The sequence below is a fragment of the Grammomys surdaster genome, unplaced genomic scaffold (genome assembly GCF_004785775.1).
Source record: "Grammomys surdaster isolate TR1022 unplaced genomic scaffold, NIH_TR_1.0 202, whole genome shotgun sequence".
Lineage (NCBI taxonomy): Eukaryota > Metazoa > Chordata > Mammalia > Rodentia > Muridae > Grammomys > Grammomys surdaster.
The window spans coordinates 2,381,321-2,400,983 of NW_021604647.1; the positions used below are offsets into that span (position 1 = coordinate 2,381,321).

At 38.6% G+C, this 19,663-nt stretch overlaps 1 protein-coding gene across 4 annotated transcripts; it reads left to right on the top strand.

Moving 5' to 3' along the window:
* Positions 1-6,703: 6,703 nt before the first annotated feature.
* On the top strand, positions 6,704-18,901 carry B3gnt5 (UDP-GlcNAc:betaGal beta-1,3-N-acetylglucosaminyltransferase 5). 4 transcript variants are annotated; one of them, XM_028770525.1, is made up of 4 exons: positions 6,704-6,942; positions 7,091-7,270; positions 10,809-10,915; positions 15,047-18,901. In XM_028770525.1, the coding sequence occupies exon 4, from the start codon at positions 15,340-15,342 to the stop codon at positions 16,471-16,473; it is 1,134 nt and encodes a 377-aa protein (XP_028626358.1). In that variant the 5' UTR covers positions 6,704-6,942; positions 7,091-7,270; positions 10,809-10,915; positions 15,047-15,339; the 3' UTR covers positions 16,474-18,901. The 4 variants fall into 4 exon arrangements, with proteins under 4 accessions (XP_028626358.1, XP_028626359.1, XP_028626360.1 ...); XM_028770526.1 differs by lacking the exon at positions 10,809-10,915; XM_028770527.1 differs by lacking the exons at positions 6,704-6,942; positions 7,091-7,270 and having other exon boundaries at positions 10,317-10,915.
* Positions 18,902-19,663: the final 762 nt, after the last annotated feature.

Below are 19,663 nucleotides of genomic sequence, written 5' to 3' on the forward strand. Positions count from 1 at the left end.
TATCAAGAAGTATTTGCTTTATGCATCTATTTACATAAAATATAATATACTTTGGAAATATAAACATTTTTCTGGTGGGAAGGACTCTCAAGTGGAAAATGTTTAGATGTTTTTCTTTGGATCATCAAACCAACTAAGACTTTTGCCAGGAATATATACTGTTTCCAATTAAATGAAGGTCTTCCCAAGTGCTGATGTAAGATATTCTTAGACAGGAAGCTAGTTATACACATTGTTATTCTACATATGACAAATAACACTAGAGTTTGACGATAGTGTATTTATTACTTTTTGGAAGTGAGTGTTTCTGATGGGACTTAAATCATAAATACTCCATAAAGCAGTTTTATGACAATGTAGTAATTAATATTAAAAATAGAGAGGCTGGGGATTTTCTCAGAATCAAGTACATGTCCAAGACTCTGGGATTCATCCCCATCACCTCAAAAAAGAGGGATAGATCATTAAATTGTAGTTTTCTGTAGAAGTTAGGTCTGGGTCTTCCTCCCATCCCCATGCTCCCAGAAATAAGACTCAGACTAAAATATATTTACAAGTACTGTGACCATACAGCTAGGCTCTTCTCTGACTAGCTCATAACTTAAATAAACCCATTTATTCTGCCATGTGGCAGGCTATCTTTGCTCATATACCATGCATCTGTCTTATCACATCTTTTTATTTTTTCCATCACATCTTCCTGGGCGATTCTTCCATACCTTATTCTATCCTAGTGCTTTCTGCTGCATGGATGCCCCACCTTCTATTCTATCCTTTCCTATAGGGCATAGGTTCTTTAATTGACAGGTGATGCAGTCATACAATACACTGGGTATTTTCTCTACAGTTCCCTTTTTTAATCCAATAAAAGGCTCTTTTTCTTTCAAATATAAATTAAATACAATAATAACAATTATGAGACAGTTATGGAAACTATAAGGTATGAGATGTATTTACAATGTCCAGTCCATAGTATTTGGTAGTTAATGAAATTTTTCTTTTCTTTTCTTTTTTTTATTTTCTATTATCTATCCTATCTTGGTGCATTTAAAGTCTTGTACCTAATGAAAATTTTATTTTAACTTGTATTGCCAACCTAAAGACATTGTTTTTAGACTTAAACACCTTCTTAAATCCTAAACAACTTAAGCTTGACTGTGAGACAATAACTATCCAGTATTCAATTCCATCAGAGACCTGAGAAAATATAGATATTACCTTAGAAGCAGACACGCAGCTTCTAAGGTTATATAAAATACAGACATAGTTGGCTGCCTAAACAGTTTTCTAGAATTATTTCTATAATGTTGGAGCATCCATCTTCAGCCTTCTGGCCCAGTATATCTGACAGAATTTGTGAAGCAGGAAATATGACAAACTTGCTTACCCATAGGAGAAACTTAGCCAAGCAGCCAAGCCACAATCCTGGCATACCCTGCCTGTAAGAGAGTTGGTAAGAGTCAAGCAACACTTACCCTGTATTTTCAGAGCTAGGCAATTGACTTCCCTGCATTCATTTGTTCTTTCTGAACAATATTTTGTCTGTAGTTGTGAAGTGTGGGCATTTTCTTTTCCCAGTAGCTAATTTGACATAACAATTATATAAGCACAATATCTTAAATAAATATTGAAAATATATGTACACATGTGTGAATCAAAATTAACCTTAAATTTGTATCAATATACAATAACATAACAATGTATTAAAATTAACTTTATTTCTTTATCAGTATACAAGATGCTGTACCAATGTAACAAAATACAACCTTAAATTTGCATTAAAATACAAGAATCTCTACCATTGCAAAATTATGGCTATAAAATGTTCCTTGGTTCATGTGTAGATTCAACACTCTTTCAATTATTCCTACAATATTTCTATATCCTCCCCTCTTTTTTCTCAACTCCCTTCTCCCTATGTAAGAAAGAAAGAATAGTGAAAAAGAACACAAAAAGAAATCTCTGAGCCTAAGTTCCTAAACTTTGTTTTATCCCTGTCCAAGACCATAACTATTTGTAGCCAGCCTCTATTAAAAGATGGCAAAACATCCAACATCCAATGAATGACAAAATATCAACCATTCTGCCTCTTGGAAATGGGATATATTCTTCTTCTAATTGATTCCTGTTGATTTGAGATATATAATTTCTTTTTGTGGGGGGAGGCAAGAAAATTACAAAGATAGTCTTTTTAAAAAACTCACTGTGGCATTTGTTGTCCAGTGTCTGTGTGCTAAGAAAGTTCAGTGTTTAACTGAAATAATCATTAGAATAGTCTGTGGAACTGGACTAAGTGAGTTAGCTGTTTCTAGGGGTAGATTTTTGAGAACATAGATACTGAAGCAGTATATGGTGTACATGGTAGGATAGAGCAGGGATCTGAAACAGTAAGCCTCCGCATTTCAGTATCTCTGACAGTGAATCTTGCCAGGGCTGCATTCTTGGTTATTTTTCTGTGAACATAAAGCTTTTAAAGGTAATCTTTGCATTTGTATTAACATAATGTATGAATATGCAATGTGTGCAGATCAGTTAAAGATGTTTGAACAGGTGAAAAACAACTGTTTTTTTTTTCTTTATGAGCTAGTTTGATCATATAACCAAACTAAAATATAAATCTCCATTTATGTCATAGGGCATGTTATAATAAGTCATGAGAATTCCATAGCCAACAAGATTATCTGCCATGCAGGGTTGAAGTTTTGGCTAGAGACATTTTGATGTCTCAGTCAGTTTCAGACTGTTTTAATAGAGGGTTGGCATCATATATTACCCATTTGTTTGATCCTTTTAATTTTCTCCTTCCTTCCTGTAGCCAAGATCTTCAGGAGATCTTCAGGAGATCTCCCTCAATCAAGTCTGATCCTTATTATTTTGGATGGAATCCAAAGAATTTTCTTCTTTTCCGATGACACAAACACAAAGCTTCTCTCCCAACATAACATACCTTTTGTCCAGAAGCTTGAAATCTTCACAAGTACAGACTGATCCAGTCTAGCAGTCCCTTTCCTATCCAGCTCTGCTCCATTTTGACCTCCTGAATTTACATGTAAAGCTCCCAATGCAGATGCTGATTTGTTGTCAGCACAAATCTCAAAACTAGCACCACAGTAGAGCTAATAACTACTTTCTTCCTTTCTTTTATCTCATCACAAACCCAAGTCATTTTGTTCAGGTGACATAGTTGTATCACAGCTGTGTATCAAACGCCTTTAAAAATATAAATACCAATCATCATTCACAACTTGTTCCTTCTTGTTGTTTGTTCATTCAAGTAGAGTGTATTCTCTTAAGTAGGACAGAGGTGAGTTAGAGCAGTTAGAGAGGATCTCTGGAAGACTATTCCATACCCTCTATGCCTCTGGAAGTATTAAATGTCTGGGCTACCACTGGAGAAGGAAGAGGAAACCTGAGAGATGCACCATAAAAACAGGTAGTGTGTCATTGTCACAGAGGCTGTCTGAGTGTTTTCATTATTGAAGAGAAACTGTCAATTTCTCTCCATTCCTGGATAAAGCCCACTCAATAAACAGAACACCTCTACTGGAACAAGAAGAGCCCCAGAAAGAAGGGTCTTCCTGTCCCCAAGGGGCTCTACTGAGGCTTTCTATAGAAGAAAATATGGGTTACATTGATGGAGAGAACCAATCTCAAGATGCCACTCCCAGATCAAGAAGAGAATGGAAGAGTAGGCTCTTGTATGGACTGAGGTAAAGGTCTGTGATGTGGCAGTTGCGTTAATGTTCCTGTTCTGTGTAACCTTAACATAATTTTACTGTCTTCTATTGTCTTAGCATTGAAGAGGGATTTGCCAAACCACAGGTGTTAAAACGAGGAGATATTCAGGGAAGAGTTACACTTTGGGGCCCTTATACTCTTCTAGGGGCTTCTTGTATTGAAAATGTAACATTTGGTTTATATGGAGGCACTTGGCAAAAGTTCAAGTAACCCAGCAATTAATATGGCATACATTTACTTACTCTGTGCAAGGCATCATGGGGGTGCTTGTGGGAATCAATCTCCACCTTCATGGTCAGGATGTGAAGAATCTCAACCTAATCAATAAAATAGATCATCATATAATGGCAAAATGTCACAGATTTTTGTAAACAGACACTAAGAGTGATGGGGAAAGTAGATTCTCATCTTTGCAGCATCAAAGTCCCAACCACTTTCTCCTTCTCAAACATCTTTTCTGACATTCTTGTTTACACATGCTATCCTGAAGACCGGAATCAAGGATAGAAATATAGATGGGGGATGAATGGCAATGGAAGATGTCACCAAGAAGCAAGTATGGGAGAAACAACCACACCAGAAAAGTACATGAGTGAGAGGGACTGGTAGGAAGTAGAAGAGGAGGCAGCCAGGGAGTAGGCGTTGTTTTAAGGGGGTGATGCTGTTTTACATATTGGCATTCCCAAAGATGTGAAACACAGCTGAGCCTCTGATAAAGATGAAACAGGAGAAGAGCCTAAAGCCAACTTCTGCCTTTCCGTAAAGGGGCAAGAACTTTCTACGGCCTGTGACAAGGATAAGGATGGCAATCACTCACCCCACCACCCATTGTGATGGCCCTGGTCACTGTGTTCTGTTCATCATTGAAGCTGAATTGAGTCCTACTCACCCAGCAGATAGGTAAGATGCAGGACCAAAGAGAAATTGAGTAGCTTGCCTGAAATTTCATGAAGAAGTTAGTTCAAGATTTCACCAAGTAAAGTCTTGCATGAATGCTGGTCATTTTCAGAACACCAAGCCCGGAATATGTCTGGATTCATAATAGTGTCTATATAGGGCCATATCTGACAATCCAGAAAACAAGTTTAATTGAATAAGTCAAGTCTGACACAATGAGGGCACAATTCAACTGTATTTGGCAGAATTTCAACATCATTGGCCTCTTCTCTGCTCAGCAGTGTGGAAAGTTCTCTTGCACTCGGGGTTTAGTGTTCTTTCTACTCTTTGGTTCATTTATATCCTTGTCTCCTTTCCTGTACCCCTTGCCATCTCTCATCTTATCTGTACTTTCTAATTCTAACAGGCAAATGTCAGCCCCTCTTTCTTTTAAATTTAGTAAGTTGATGTTACTTTTATTTTTCAAATATATTCTACAGTTTATGGTGCTCTGCAAAGCACATTCCTAGCAGTATAATTCAAAGTCATTTGCATGGAATTCTAGAGCGCTATGCTCACAAGCAACTGCTGTGGACAGAATACACTGAGTTCTTTCATCCTGTTGCTACGATCTAATTTTATTCCCAACCCATCTCAAAAGCTTCATGCAATCTCTGGCAATGAAATCATACGTTCCTCTAAGGTGCTACAGTTGAGGAGCCAGATGATATATGGAATCTTTCTAGATGAATGGAAGGACCTCTTTTTCCTGTCCCCCGGCATGTGTGGTATGTGTGGGGGTTGGGTGGGGGGTGAGTGGGGAGATATAGGTATGTATGGAACACAAATGTATCTGTGCCCAGAGAGGTCATACTGGGTCACGTTGCCCTTCCTCACCTCTTAGCCTCAGGTTCTTTAACCTTTACCCTTCCCGCCCCAACTCCACATCTCACTAATTTTTCTACTCTGGATTAGTAGGAACGGTAGTAGCAGTAGTAGTAGTCGTATCCCTAGGCTAACCTGATATGCACTATGTTATCAAGGCTGTCTTTGAACTCATGGAAATCATCCTGAGTGCTGAGATTACAGGCATATGACACCATACCCAACTGGATTTACTTTTAAAACCATTAGTCAACATGTTTCTATCTATCTGTATAGAAGTTGGAGTGAAAAGGTCTTTTTTTATGTATCTATTTTTCATCAGTTCATATTTCCTGTGTGCCTACCTATTTAAACTGACACATGTAACTAGTTCCAAATGACTGAAAAGGAACAAAGTCCCAATTGAACACATGTATATGAATACAGCATACACATGTGTTTTAGGGAGGACAGTATGAGGAACCAGTCAAGATTTGAGTAGATAATTGAGGAGTGATTAACCCTGTATTAACAATGAATGCTCCTCTTTAGAGATCACTGTGAGACTCCATCAGGAGTCCCATTACATGAGTATTTCTGCTTGTGGTCTTCTGGACAGGTGACTTAACAGTGAACCATGCCTTGTGTGAGTAATACATGAAAAGAATTTAATGACTGGAAATACACTGAAAGGCTTTTAAAATGCAGTTACAAAATCTCCTCAAGCTAGAGTTCAAAGTAACAAGTATGTTTTAAACTGATTCAGCCACTACTTTGAACTTGCTGACTTTTACAATTACAAACCCATATTTGGACTTAAAATTTTTGGAGTAATTTTTTTCTGTCCTGTTTTCAGTATGTATAACTACAAAACTGCTCAATATGAGCTACACTGAATGCTTCTATAAGGAAAAGTCTAGAACAGGATTTTTTAAGTAAGCAACTAGCCACAAAAAGGATTTGTTTACTAGCTCCTTCCTCCAGATGTCTTCACTGTTCTGATAATGTCTGGTTACAGGCCATGCAAGTACATTCCTTCGGGCTCAGGTGCACATTTGGTCCTCTGAATCAAGGGCCCTAATTACTAGCAGACAAGTGAGGCAATCACTTCCTGGAGTCCCTCACAGATAGCACTTTAGGGCGGGGCACATCACCTTCACAAACCCGGGTAGAAGAGAGTAGGGGCGGACTGGCAGGCGGGGCTGAGCACTGATGTTGTAGCATGTAGTGGAGTGACCAAGCAGCTGAAGGTTCCTGCGGCTGCGCCCTAGCCTGAGCCAAGACCCTTGATCAGGACCGCCCCTCTCAGCGGCTCTAGCCGGCTCTAGCTGGGTCTCTCTCTCGGAGCTCTGCCCTAGCTTCCTCTCTTAAACCGAAATTTAGTTTGCATGTTTTGTTCTTGAGACTTTGCCCCACGGCTTCTAGGAGGACAGCCGACCTCTGACTGGGACATTTAAGTACTCGGTGAGTTTTACAGTACTTGGAATTATTTGAGTTCGAATGTAAATCAATGGGGAGGCTGACCAGAGGGGAAGGGTCTGCTTTTAAAACGAACTGTTGCTGTGCAGTCATCGCTTCACGTGAAGTTCCGTTTCCTTCCTTTGTTATTTAGGCTCCCAGAAGCTCAAGTCCTAAATGTACTGACAAAAGACTGGTGGGCCCTTACGATTTGCTGGGAAAGAAACTACAACGATGGGAGAACCGCTGTCCATTCAAAACCTTCAGCTCGGAAACGACTAACTGAAGCGTGGTTTTGCGTGAATGAGTCTCCAACGCCGCTCCTAGATGAAAGGTCGGTCATTGCCCACCCAGAGTGCCCGCTGCAAACTACTGTGAGCCAAGGCCCCTCAGTGGGGGAATGTAGCTTTGCCATCTCCCTTAGACTGAGACACTCTCGCACTCTCTTCAGAGTCTAAGTCTCTGGCTGAGCTAGTTTTGTGGCTCTGAGGTCGTCCCAAAGGGCTGCTAGCTCAGAGTCCCGGGACCCGCCCGGCCTCTAGCTTCCCTCCTCGAGCCCCGGACCGGACAGATCTCCGGGAGAGCGGGAGGAGAGGAGAGGCTAGTCCACATGGGCGCCCGGGGGCATCAGGGTGGAATGGGTCGGGAAGCTAGATGGCTCTTCTGTGCGAGCCGGGGCTGCTGGATCCCGAAGTGCAGCGAAGAAGAGAGAGTTCCCTCAGCAAGCGCCTTTGTTCACGGCGGCCTAGTGGGCTCGAGCGCCAGGCGGCGACCACCCCAGGCCCAGCTACCGCTTTTGTGCCACAGGTAGCATCCGACCCGCGGGGTCCAGAGCACCGGGTTTCACAGGTCTGCCTGTGGGGAGAGGTGGCTGTGTTGTCTCAAAGCCCTGCCCAGCCCCCCGCGCGGCTTCAGTCTGAGTCCTGAGCTTTATCGGTGCTGTACTGAATTCCTGCTGAACGCCTGGGGTGACTTGCACGTGAGGGAGCTGACCGGCTCTTTGTAATAGCTGCTGGCTGAAAAAAGAAAAAGTGGAAACAGGGAAACAGGCGGGCAGGAGAAACTGGGAAAAGATCTTCCTAATGAGAAACTCCTGGTTACCCCTATTTTCTTTAACATGCTGGTGAACTGATTGGTTGCTCAGATACTTTAGGTAAAAGTAACAGCTTTTGACTCACATTCTTTACAGCAGTAATGGTTTTCTTAGGTTGTGGGTCATGTTACAGGGACACAGATGCCACCGCAAGGTGGTAGTAGAGCTAATATTTAGGCTAACTTTCTGGTGAGAGTACATCCATTAAAATTGGATTTGCTCCTCTGTACTTTTATTTTGGGAAACAGTCTGGTCCCCAGGGGCAAGGATGCCAGGAAGAAGTATATGAGAAAGCTGAAACTGACCCAGAAAAGTATGATTGAATGTAGTGGTGCAGAAAATGACCCCACCCTGAACACTGAAAGGGTGATTTGTAAGCAGCTTTTAAGTGTGGACTTCATCAAAAGACAGCTGGGGATACAGGCTTGCAAGTTTAAGACTTTGGATTCAATCTCTAGCATGAAGGGAAAGTTTGTCAAAAGAAATGTAGGGGATAGTGTTTTGTTTTTGTTTTGTTGTTGTTGTTTGCGTGCAAGATAAACTCAGTAACTAAAGGGCTCCCATCTTATTCTTAAACCACTTTCCTTCTATTGAACCCTCTCCTCCTCTCCCAGTCCTCGTCCTTCACTCCCACTTCACCCCCACTTACCCACACTAAGCACTCAGCAAAGATGAGGCTGACTGTGCGCACCTATAGATCTTCTGAGGAAGGGTTCCTTAGACATTTAAGATCTCCATGAGTGTTATGACAAGTAAGTTCTAAAACTCACTGCAACCCTTCCTGGGAGACAAATAACCCTATAGATACTTATAATTGCTTTTCTTACAACAAAAATTCAGAAAATGGGAAAGGATTTTCAAAATAAAAACTAGACTCTATTGAGTAAAAATGCACTTAGATATTTCATTAAAATCTGAATCAAATCTCTCTTTATAAAACCAGAATATATCCAAACAGGTTTATGGTGAAAGTCTGTAGGTTTCTAATTCTCAGATCTGTAACAGCTTGGATAATAACTCATGGGTTTCTAAATGGGTCATCTTTTAAAATGGGTCACTTTGGATAGAATCATTACACTTACCGACTTACAAATTGTAAATGTTGAGTTCTGTCTGTAGCCCAAGTACATTCAAATTTGAGTTTCAGAACATTTATTGAAAGATACTGGGAGAAAGTCAGAAGATAGCCTTTTCCCAAAGTCACACAGTAGACGCACTTGTGCTAGAGATTTTGTATGTACTCAGTCGAGCAGATCCATGCAAATTACTCAAGAGTTTTACTGTTGGATATCAAATCTCTGATAGCAAAGATGTAAGATAATGGGAATCTAGACTTACTTACAGTATACAGTACACATCATAGTATATAGTATACATTACTTTTAATATTTCCATATTATCCATATATTCCCTCAAAGAGGAATCTTTATTTTTAAAGAGAAGAAACTTGGTCAGATAAGATATAAATTTTAAATAAATAAAATGACCTTTTCCCATTTATTCTTTTACTTTATTTACTATGAAAATTGAGCATTCATTTAAGCATTAGCTAGATGATCAGGAAAAGAAAACACACTCCATGTAAGGAATGACTAATACCTTGGAAACTTTAGTAGCATTGGCTTAGTTCTTTATGTCCCAGTTGTGATTGTTTCTTACCTCCTCCAAACGCCATGTGCTCCATGTTTGTTTCTTTGTTTTGGCTTTTTTTTTCTTTTTGGCTCCAGTTGAGGGGGACTTTGCAGGTATCCAGTCAAGGAAGGGAACTAGTGAAGAGATTAGAATGAAAACCTGAAGTAGATTGACATGGGTTATACGTCAGGGAGGCTAATGCTGTTATATATTCAATGCTATGAATGTAAAGGCTGCCTTTGATTAGTCTTGTACTAAGGTTTATCTTCTATTGTGAGTTAACACTAGAAAGCCAGTTTGCTGTACAAAAATATCGAATTACCAAGATAGGCAATAAAATTCCAGAAGGTGAAGTTGAGATATGACGTAAATCCACCTAAAATTTCATATTTTGTCTCGTTTCCTGCTTCCCCCACACACTCTATAGCTGTCTGATCGTGAACTTAATAAAATAAGCTAACAGGTCGACTCCACTCAGGTTTCAGTCTCCCTAACTGACAAGCCTTGTCTTACCTCTGTGTCATAGTCACTGAAAGCCATCTTCAGTACCAAGACAATTTGGTTTTTGTTGTTTGTTCGTTTGTTTGTTTGTTTTTCAAAACAGTGTTTCTCTGTGTAACCCTGGCTATCCTGGAACTTGCTTTGTAGACCAGGCTGGCCTGGAACTCACAGAGATCTGCTTATTTCTGCCTCCCCAGTGCAGGGATTAAACATGTGTACCACCATGCCTGGCAATCCTTAGCTTTCCCTCTGGTCAAGAATAGTAGAACACTCCACTTGGTCAATTAGGATCTGTTAGATGACCGTTAGCAATCAATATTTTAGTAAATTCATATCTGGAAAATATTTTTAGAAGAGTATTGGGACACAGAAGTTTTGAAAGGTTGATACCCACCTGGAAGTATCAGCCACCTACTAGTCTGTAGTAAGGAACCATGAATGGTTTATAGAGATGGATATTTAATGTGTATAGTTGATGTGTCCAAGCTTTATTAAGTTATGTCAAATAATCCCCAGAATGCACTGGTACCTAGTTCAAAAACAAGTCAGGTGCACATGATGAATAAAATAGAAAAGATTAAATATATGTACTTTTTTTGTTGTTATTCTAAACTTCTGGAATCTTCTATTCTCTTACATCTATCAGGTCCAGATTTCAGGTTGCAACATTATACCTACTAATTCTTTGGTGAAATATCAACCCCTGAAAGGTCTCTGAAGTCACGCCCAGAATCCTGTCTGTGGCCTTTTCAGGTATGGGGCTATTTAATATCTGTTAAATTCATTGCATGTGGACATTGCTTGCTTTTCAGGGCTGTCCAGAACAAGGCATGTGCCAAATAAATGGTAAAGTATTTTAATACATCATTGCTCAGGGAAGACAATTGTATACACTGATGTCTATACTATCTTTTACTTTTTGTCCTCTGTGTGGCAAAATTGTTAATCAAATGGTGCATCTAGATACCCGTAGCAGATAGACCTCTGTTGGACACCTGGCATCAGATGCTCAACATCATCATAGTCATTCTTTTACTACGACGGAACCCAAGCTCTTCTTTCTGATCTGCTTTTACATCCTTTCCCTTACACAAGCTTTGATCCAAAGTAATGCTGAAAATGCACTTCACCATTGCATACACAGGAATTATACTTTATATAAGTACAATACATCTTTTTTCCTTTTTTATTGGATATTTTATTTATTTACATTTCAGTTGTCATCCCCTTTCCCCATTTCCCCTCCCTCGAACCCCCATCCCATCCCTCCTCCTCCTTTTTGCTTTTATACTATTTTAATTACATACAAGCATTAAAGTCAGTTCTAGGTTGAGGGACTAGCAATACAATGATGCAAATAGTCAAGGAACAAGAAAGACAATAAACACAGTCAAAGAACGAGTACAAATAAGTCTTATCTCAAGCTAACTGTAAATGTTTTGAGACTAAAGACCAGAAATTACCACACCATTTTCTTCCATGGTGCCTGACTTGCACATATCCATATCAGTCATGCCTCTCCACCGTGCTTACACTGTAGTTTGCACTCACATGCTTGCCTGGTTAATTGGAACGCTAAAGAATGCAGTTGTTTAAATTGAACATAAACTCCAAACATCTCCATCTTGATTAAATTTTCAAGATTTGTATAAAGTTTTGCATAATATTTCAGCCAGGAAGTGAAATGATAGAGGAAGTATTAAAAATCGGGTGTTATTATCAGGAAACATGTAGCTTTTTGACACACTAACTGTAGGGGGTTTTTTGTTTACTTTTGTTTTTGTTCTTGTTTTTAGAAGTTTAAAGAGCTCTTTTGTCTGAATAATTTTTCTTTTGTGTCATTAGGGGGTACAACTCCCTGACTATTTTAGAAGTATTTTAGTATTTTAGAAGACATCTCGTTCTGCTTTTCAAAAAAGAATTTAGCCAGGCAGTGGTGGCGTACGCCTTTAATCCCAGCACTTGGGAGACAGAGGCAGGCAGATTTCTGAGTTCGAGGCCAGCCTGGTCTACAGAGTGAGTTCCAGGACAGCCAGAGCTACACAGAGAAACCCTGTCTCAAAAAACTAAAAAAAAAAAAAAAAAAAGAAAGAAAAAGAAAGAAAGAAAGAAAGAAAGAAAGAAAGAAAGAATTTAAAGATATTTTATTTGTGTGTATGTATGCTCCTCATTTTGATCACTCAATGTGTGTGTCTGTGTGTCTGTGTGTGTGTCTGTGTATGTGTGTGTGTGTGTGTGTGTGTGTGTGTGGTGTGGTGAATACATGCATGTCTATACCACATGTATGTAGTGCCTTTGGAGGTGAGAAGAGGGCATTGCAACCCATGGAACAGGTCTTAGAGGCAACTGTAAACTGCAGTGTGGATGCTGGGAATCTGGAAGAGGTCTTAAACACTAAGCCATCTCTCTAGCCCAGTGTCTGTACTGCCTTACCTTCCAAAAGTTAGTGTGTAAGTTACTTTTCTTGTTGCTATAACAAAATACCTGACAAAATCAACTTAAGGAAGAAAAGTTTTATTTTGACTCACTGTTTTAGGTACTCTCCATCATGGCAGAGAAGTCACAGCAGCAGTGGGATGAGGCAGTGGTCATAGCACATCCACTCTGTCAAGCAGCAGATAGAAGGGAATGCTGCTCTTCTGCTTGGTTCTTCCTTTGTTATTCAGGGGAGGACCCCATCAGACATGCCTAAAGGTTTGTCTCCTAGATGATTCTAGATCCTTAAAAGCCAATAATCAGTATTAATTATCACATTTACAACCTTTGTTCTCTTCCTAGGTCTGTTGGAGCAGAAGTTATAGATTTGCTCCAAAAGTGTTCCTAGACTTCTTAAATGTTGATACTGCTTTAAAGAATTTATCCATTAAGAATTATGTTACCTCAACTTAACACTATAGGTCCTTTATGATAGATTGTGAGGAAGGCAAAACACTCTTGCTTTTGGCCTGCACAGGCATCTCTTACCTAAATAATCACTGTAGAAACAAAAATGTTGCCCTGAATGAAAGTTATGTTATAAACCTTAGGCAGAACCCAGCATCAAACACTAGTGTTTCCTGTTGTTTCTCTTGCTTTCCCTCAAAGCATTAAATCCAGACATGATAATGGTATGGAGCGTAGGACGACTTTATCAGACTGATCTGCCCTTTAAAACAGAGTATTTGGCCTTTTTATAATCACGCCCACTAATGCACTAACATCACATCCTTGAATGCACGCAGCATAAGACTCACAACTATTGCTTTTTGTATGCTCTGTCCTTTTTATTTGTTTGTTTGTTTGTGTGCTTGTTTGTTTTATTTTGCTGTTTGGCTTCCTACCATTTTTTGCAGTTTTAAAATGTTTATCCTAGGAGATAAAGTAAAACGTATGTTGGTTAGCTGTGGACAAAGTCTCAGAGAGACTTGCTTTAGTATCCTTTTTTGAATTAGCCCTGTAGTTACTACCCTGACTAAGAGCAGTTAGAAATCGAACAGAATCTGAAAACCCAAAGGTCTGGAAGGCAGTACCACAACTGGAGTTAGAATCCTTCTGCAGGGTCCTCAATGTGTGCAATTCTTTTTATATCAATGTCAAGGAGGGAAGTACATGGTTACAAGTCTCTGGACACAAAGCAGGTTTTGTTTTTTGTTTTTTGATTTTTTTACCCTGTAGCTTGAGATGTGGTCTTGCAATTATGTGCTATGGTTAATTCTCTCCCCAGTCCTAACCAGCATCTAGGAGACATAATGTGCCACCCCTGGGTGGGAGCAATTATATTTCTCGGCACAAATGAGAAACATCTCTGATATAATGAGGAAACTATAATTCAAGCTTCTAGCTGAAAGATGCCTGTAGCACACCATGCTATAAGAAAATTGGGGCATGTTAGTCCACACAGTACTACTGATGCAAAGATCAGGCAGGATACATGAAACTACCAGTAAACTGATATTGTCCAACTGTGTGATATCATAGCTGGAGAGGTAGAATCAAAGAGATCTTAAATGTCACATTAAATCATAACCTAGATTCTGTCTTGTCACTAGCTGGTGGGGGTGGGGGGGGCAGTGTTTTTATTATATCAGAGTTTTGGAAAGCTCCCTCTGACTAAAGTGCTACCCTTAAGTCTATGCCCTAGTCTGGAGAAGAAAGGATGGTCACCAGAAGGGGAAAAGATATTGAGAAGTATCTCATGGGTTAAACAGTTGGAGATGGGACTAAAGGCAATGGAAGACTGGTATATATGGATAGAGCACATTTAGACAAAAGTAAAGATAGAAGCAACAGGTGTTAAGGAAAAGAGAGAATAATATATTCAAATGAGAGGATCCCTGTGTGTTGGGTAAATTACCTGACGTCCTCTTTTTACTATTACACTTATGCACATTCTCATTTGCCCTGATAAAGACTAAGTTGACTCATGCTTTCCCTAGTTCATCAGGGTTTGTGGTAGGATGCATGATACAGTACAACAAACAGTAAGTGGCTAGAAGGTCATTAGTGTTCACTTCTATGATCAGAAAGATAGGTTAGAAGTTCTACCTACCTAGTTTAGAACATATTAAATATGAAGTGCCTGTTAAAGTCCAAGTAAGGAGGATGCCTGTACAGATTTGGAACTCACAAAGTAATTTGGGAGTTTGGAAATTGCTTTTGAAAAGCAAATCTTGACTTCTTGACTGTGAAGTTTGATTTAAAAAAAAAGGAAAGAAAAAGAAAATTTACCATTATTCCTATCTAATATGGGGGAGTTTAATAGAATTTTAATTTATCTAATTAAATACTAATGCCACAAATGCTTTTGTGAAGATCACTCAGGTGACATTTGGTATAAGAGACAAGGAATAATATTTTTTCTTTGTGGTAACTCAGAGTCTCATTCATATGTTGTTCTTTTGGTAGGGCTACAGTGCATGTTCATAGAAAGAACCACACGGATGGAGAATGTGAGGCTGTAAACAGAACTTAATGAGGATCTCCAGGGTGGACAAACTTGGATGCACCAATGTCGTCCTTCTATAGGGTTCCATTCTTCTACAATCCCAGAGAAAGTTTTGCTAGAAGAGAATATTGTGTAGAATGAGACCTTTCCCCATAATTTATGACCAGTATGCATTAAGAAAAACATCTGTTCTACAAATACAGTTTTATAGTCCTGAGGAAGCAAGCAGCCATATACACACAGACCCAAGAACATGAGAATGTTTGTTAGCAGGAGAAGAGTCAAAAAATGGAAATTTTTTCACTTCTTTGCCACCTGTTTTGTATTAAGCTTCATGGTTTTTTGGGGCCCATTCAATAATTACATCATGAGCTATATGAAGTCCTACTCCTACAGATACTTCATAAATAGCTATGACTTTGTGAACAATTCCCTGTCTCTCAAGCACAGCTCTGCGCAGCCTCAGTTCCCATACTTGATCAACCACAGAGAGAAGTGTCAGGCTCAAGATGTCCTCCTCTTACTGTTTATAAAGACTGCCCCTGAAAACTATGACCGGCGTTCTGCAATCAGAAAAACATGGGGCAATGAGAATTATGTTCAGTCTCAATTCAATGCCAATATCAAAACTCTGTTTGCATTAGGAACTCCTGTTCCACTAAAGGGAGATGAACTCCAAAAGAGACTGATTTGGGAAGATCAAGTGTACAAGGATATAATTCAGCAAGACTTCATTGATTCTTTTCACAATCTTACTTCTAAATTCCTTCTTCAGTTCAGCTGGGCAAACACCTTTTGCCCACATGCCAAATTCCTGATGACTGCTGATGATGATATATTTATCCACATGCCAAATCTCATTGAACACCTTCAAGGGCTGGAGCAGATTGGAGTTCGAGACTTTTGGATTGGTCATGTTCATCGAGGTGGCCCTCCTGTTAGAGATAAAAGCAGCAAATACTATGTTCCCTATGAAATGTACAAGTGGCCAGCCTACCCTGACTATACAGCTGGTGCTGCCTATGTCGTCTCCAGCGATGTAGCTGCCAAAATCTATGAGGCATCACAGACACTGAATTCCAGTTTGTACATAGATGATGTATTCATGGGCCTCTGTGCCAATAAAGTGGGGATAGTGCCACAGGACCATGTATTTTTTTCTGGAGGAGGGACGATTCCTTATCATCCCTGCATCTATGAAAAGATGATGACATCTCATGGACACTTACAAGATATGCAAGAGCTCTGGATGGAGGCTACAGATTCTAAAGTAAAGAACATTTCAAAAGGGTTTTTTGGTCAAATATACTGCAGGTTAATTAAGATAGTTCTTCTCTGCAGATTGACTTACAGGAAATCGTATCCTTGTAGGGCTGCATTTGCTTAACAGTAGTTGGGTGCTGTACTGTGTTAACTGTCACTGAGCCAAACTTGAATGGGAAAAAAAATCTGTAAATGTTTTTCCCTGCCCTAAGTCAAATGAATTGAAAGCAAAGAGATTATTCCAAAACCAAGTCAAACTAGTCAATGTAACTACAAATTAAACTGTGGCTTAATTTCATTTCAAGGAATTCATATTTTTAAAGACTTAGATCATGAGCAAGAGTAAAGTAAAAATTTCAAGTTCTCATTTGGTTTTACATGTATATTTGTGGTATGGAGAGCAACTGAGAAGCCTTGGTATCAAAATAATATTTTTTGGAAGATACCTAACAAATGTAGAATGTAGCATTCCTAAGAAATTAAAACATCTTAGAACAAGAACTCCAAACTATCTTAGTAAAGAATACGAAGTAGAGGTGGGGGGAAGGTGTGTAGTATAGATGGAAGTACACCAACTTGATGAAAGGTTCAGTCGAATGAGGACATACAAGGAAAGTGTCTACAATTGTGTTACAGTTAAGTTGTTTAACATTGGCATTCCTATAGCTATTTACCTAGGCAGTTCTGTAATCATTTAAAATATATTTGTATTGTTTCTCAAATTTAACTTTTAGTATAAAACTTTAGAAAGTGGTCAGCTCTGCCCTAACACATAGTATTCTATGTGTAGGCTTTCTCTGAAGTCATAACACAGGAATAGTTCCTAGCCCCTGGAGGACCTTCTTTAAAGATAAATTACTGTCAACTTCAATAAGCTGGTTTTAATTTAATGAATTATTCAATTGCTTTTAAAGCATTAAATATTGGCCTTTGTTTAAGGTAGTTGTTTGGATACAGCTTACATTGAGGAGTATAACATTTGAAGAGACTTAAAGGAAAGATAGAGATAGGGGTATAGCTCAGCACATGAAAGGGAAAAGACAAAGAAGCATTAAAAGTCTCTTTTCCTTGTAACTTGTAATTTGTTAGCTTGGAGTCCAGATCATGGCCCTTAATACTCAAATTAACCCACCGCTTACCAAAAGGTCTCGTAGGACAGATTTTGTTCCAAGTGCAGACTTTCAACTTGAAAGTTTTTAATAGGTTACCACGTCTAAAATAATCCATTATCTGACTCAATAACTGTTAGAGGTTATCTTTCAAATATTTCAAAGATGGGAGCATAGTAAGTATGCTAGAGAAACTGACCTAATGAGATTATAAATTTTGGTAAATCTGCATGTTCTTTGTAATCAGAGGCTTAACAGATCTAATAAATTAAATTGCATTTAGTTTTACAAAATAGGATTAACGCATGTGGCTGTTACGCAAACAATGCACCAGCACAGAAAGGACTAAGGTATATTCATCGATTAAGGACTTGTGATGCAGGACCAAAACTTGACTTCAGAAAATAGAGATGGATGTTTAACAAACCTCAGACAGAGACACATATAGGAAAAGTTTACCTACCATTATTAGGATGGTGTTGGAAATAATGTAAAACAAAATCTAAAAATTTCTCAAAATACACAACTAAATGATATCTGTGTTTTCACAGATAGATTTTTTAAAAAAAATGTTTACATAAATCTTCATAAAGTTTTTAATTATGAGATATGAAGCTTGTTTATACTGCTTGGCTAGTTTCTTACTAATTTTAAGACTAATATTAAACATTCTAAGATAGTTATTATTCTGGTAGATTCAGGGTTTTAGGTTACTAACAGTTCAGATTTTCTGATCAATTTTTAAACACTAGAGAATAAAATTTGAAAAGCAGCTTCATAGTTAATTCTCACCAGTTGGCCCGTTGATAACTAACTGCTGGCTTCAGGTATACATGGGATAATATGTATCCGTGTTTCTACTTGGAACTGGTAAACATCGTCACTGGCTGGAAAACGTCATTTCTTTCTTGTGTACAAGATGATCTGTTTACACTGGTACTTTATGAAGCAGTTCTTTGTTTGACTGAGATTTCTTGAACCTTGTTCATTGTTTTAATTTTCCCTTAAAATAGAATGGAACTGGTTTGAAGTTAAAGGAAATATGAAAGTACTTTGTCTTTGGGAATTGTCAGATGATTCCACCATAAGATTCAAAGCCCTGAAAGGTATTTGTAAATAGAATTGTTCTAACCTTTTAAAAAGGAAAGGAACAACTTGGTACTGTTTTCAAAATGAAAAATAAAATGAAAAAGGAAATAACTATTGGCCCAGATAGTCACTTGAGTTTTTAAAAATGGCTGCACACAGTAATACTGCTTAAAAAAAAAAAAAGAAAAGAAAAAAAGAAAACTTACCTCATTATTGGTTTGCACCTTTTTTCAGCTATTAATTTTATACTAAAATGGTAAATATTTATATTGCTTGAATTCCAATCTTGTATGGAAAAATAATTAGTAGATCTAAAAATTCTATGCTTTCCAATAAAGAAGTTAAAAAACATCAGTAATGTGTATTTAAAATCCCATGTGGGAGTCACTTTGTGTATAATAACCTGCTGTTTTCTACTAGAAGAGTCTGCACTACCCATCCATTGTCCTACATGTGCTTACAGTGCTGCTGTGCTCACTTTGGAGGGTTGTCATGGAGCTACTTAAGGAGCTCTGCTGTGTTGGTGAAAAATGCTGTTTCCTAATCATTTGTTCAGAATGCCATGACAAAAAGCACTTGCAGTTTTAGTGCATTAAGATACCATTTAAAGAGGTTAGACTTCATTAGCTGAATAAAAGAAGAACTTGGAAGCATCTGCATTACTTAGATGTAGCAGTACTTTGTACCTGTAAAGCATGTCAGGGACGTCTGTAGTTTGGACCAGAGATACTTACCTAATCAATTGGAAGAACCCATTAACTTAAAGTCCATTTTTAACAGTTTACCTGGACGTTATAGCTACAATGAGAATGGACCCTGAGATCTCTGGACATACCGATTCTCCATTCTTCATGATAAATGAGAGGACTTTAGATGTCTCCCTCACTGTTTGTTCCAGGCAGTTATGAATTCTGTACCAGGGCAAGATTTAACTCGTTCTCCTCACACCTTAGTTCTGCACCACAAATGCTGCTTCCAATATGGATTCTAAACTCTTCTGCCTGACTTTAAATGCCCCATTTCCTTATCCACTATAAGTTTACTTTGTCCACTGCCAACATTATTACAAATTCCATTATTTTCTGTCCCTCCCTTGGTGATGCTGGTTTCTTTTAT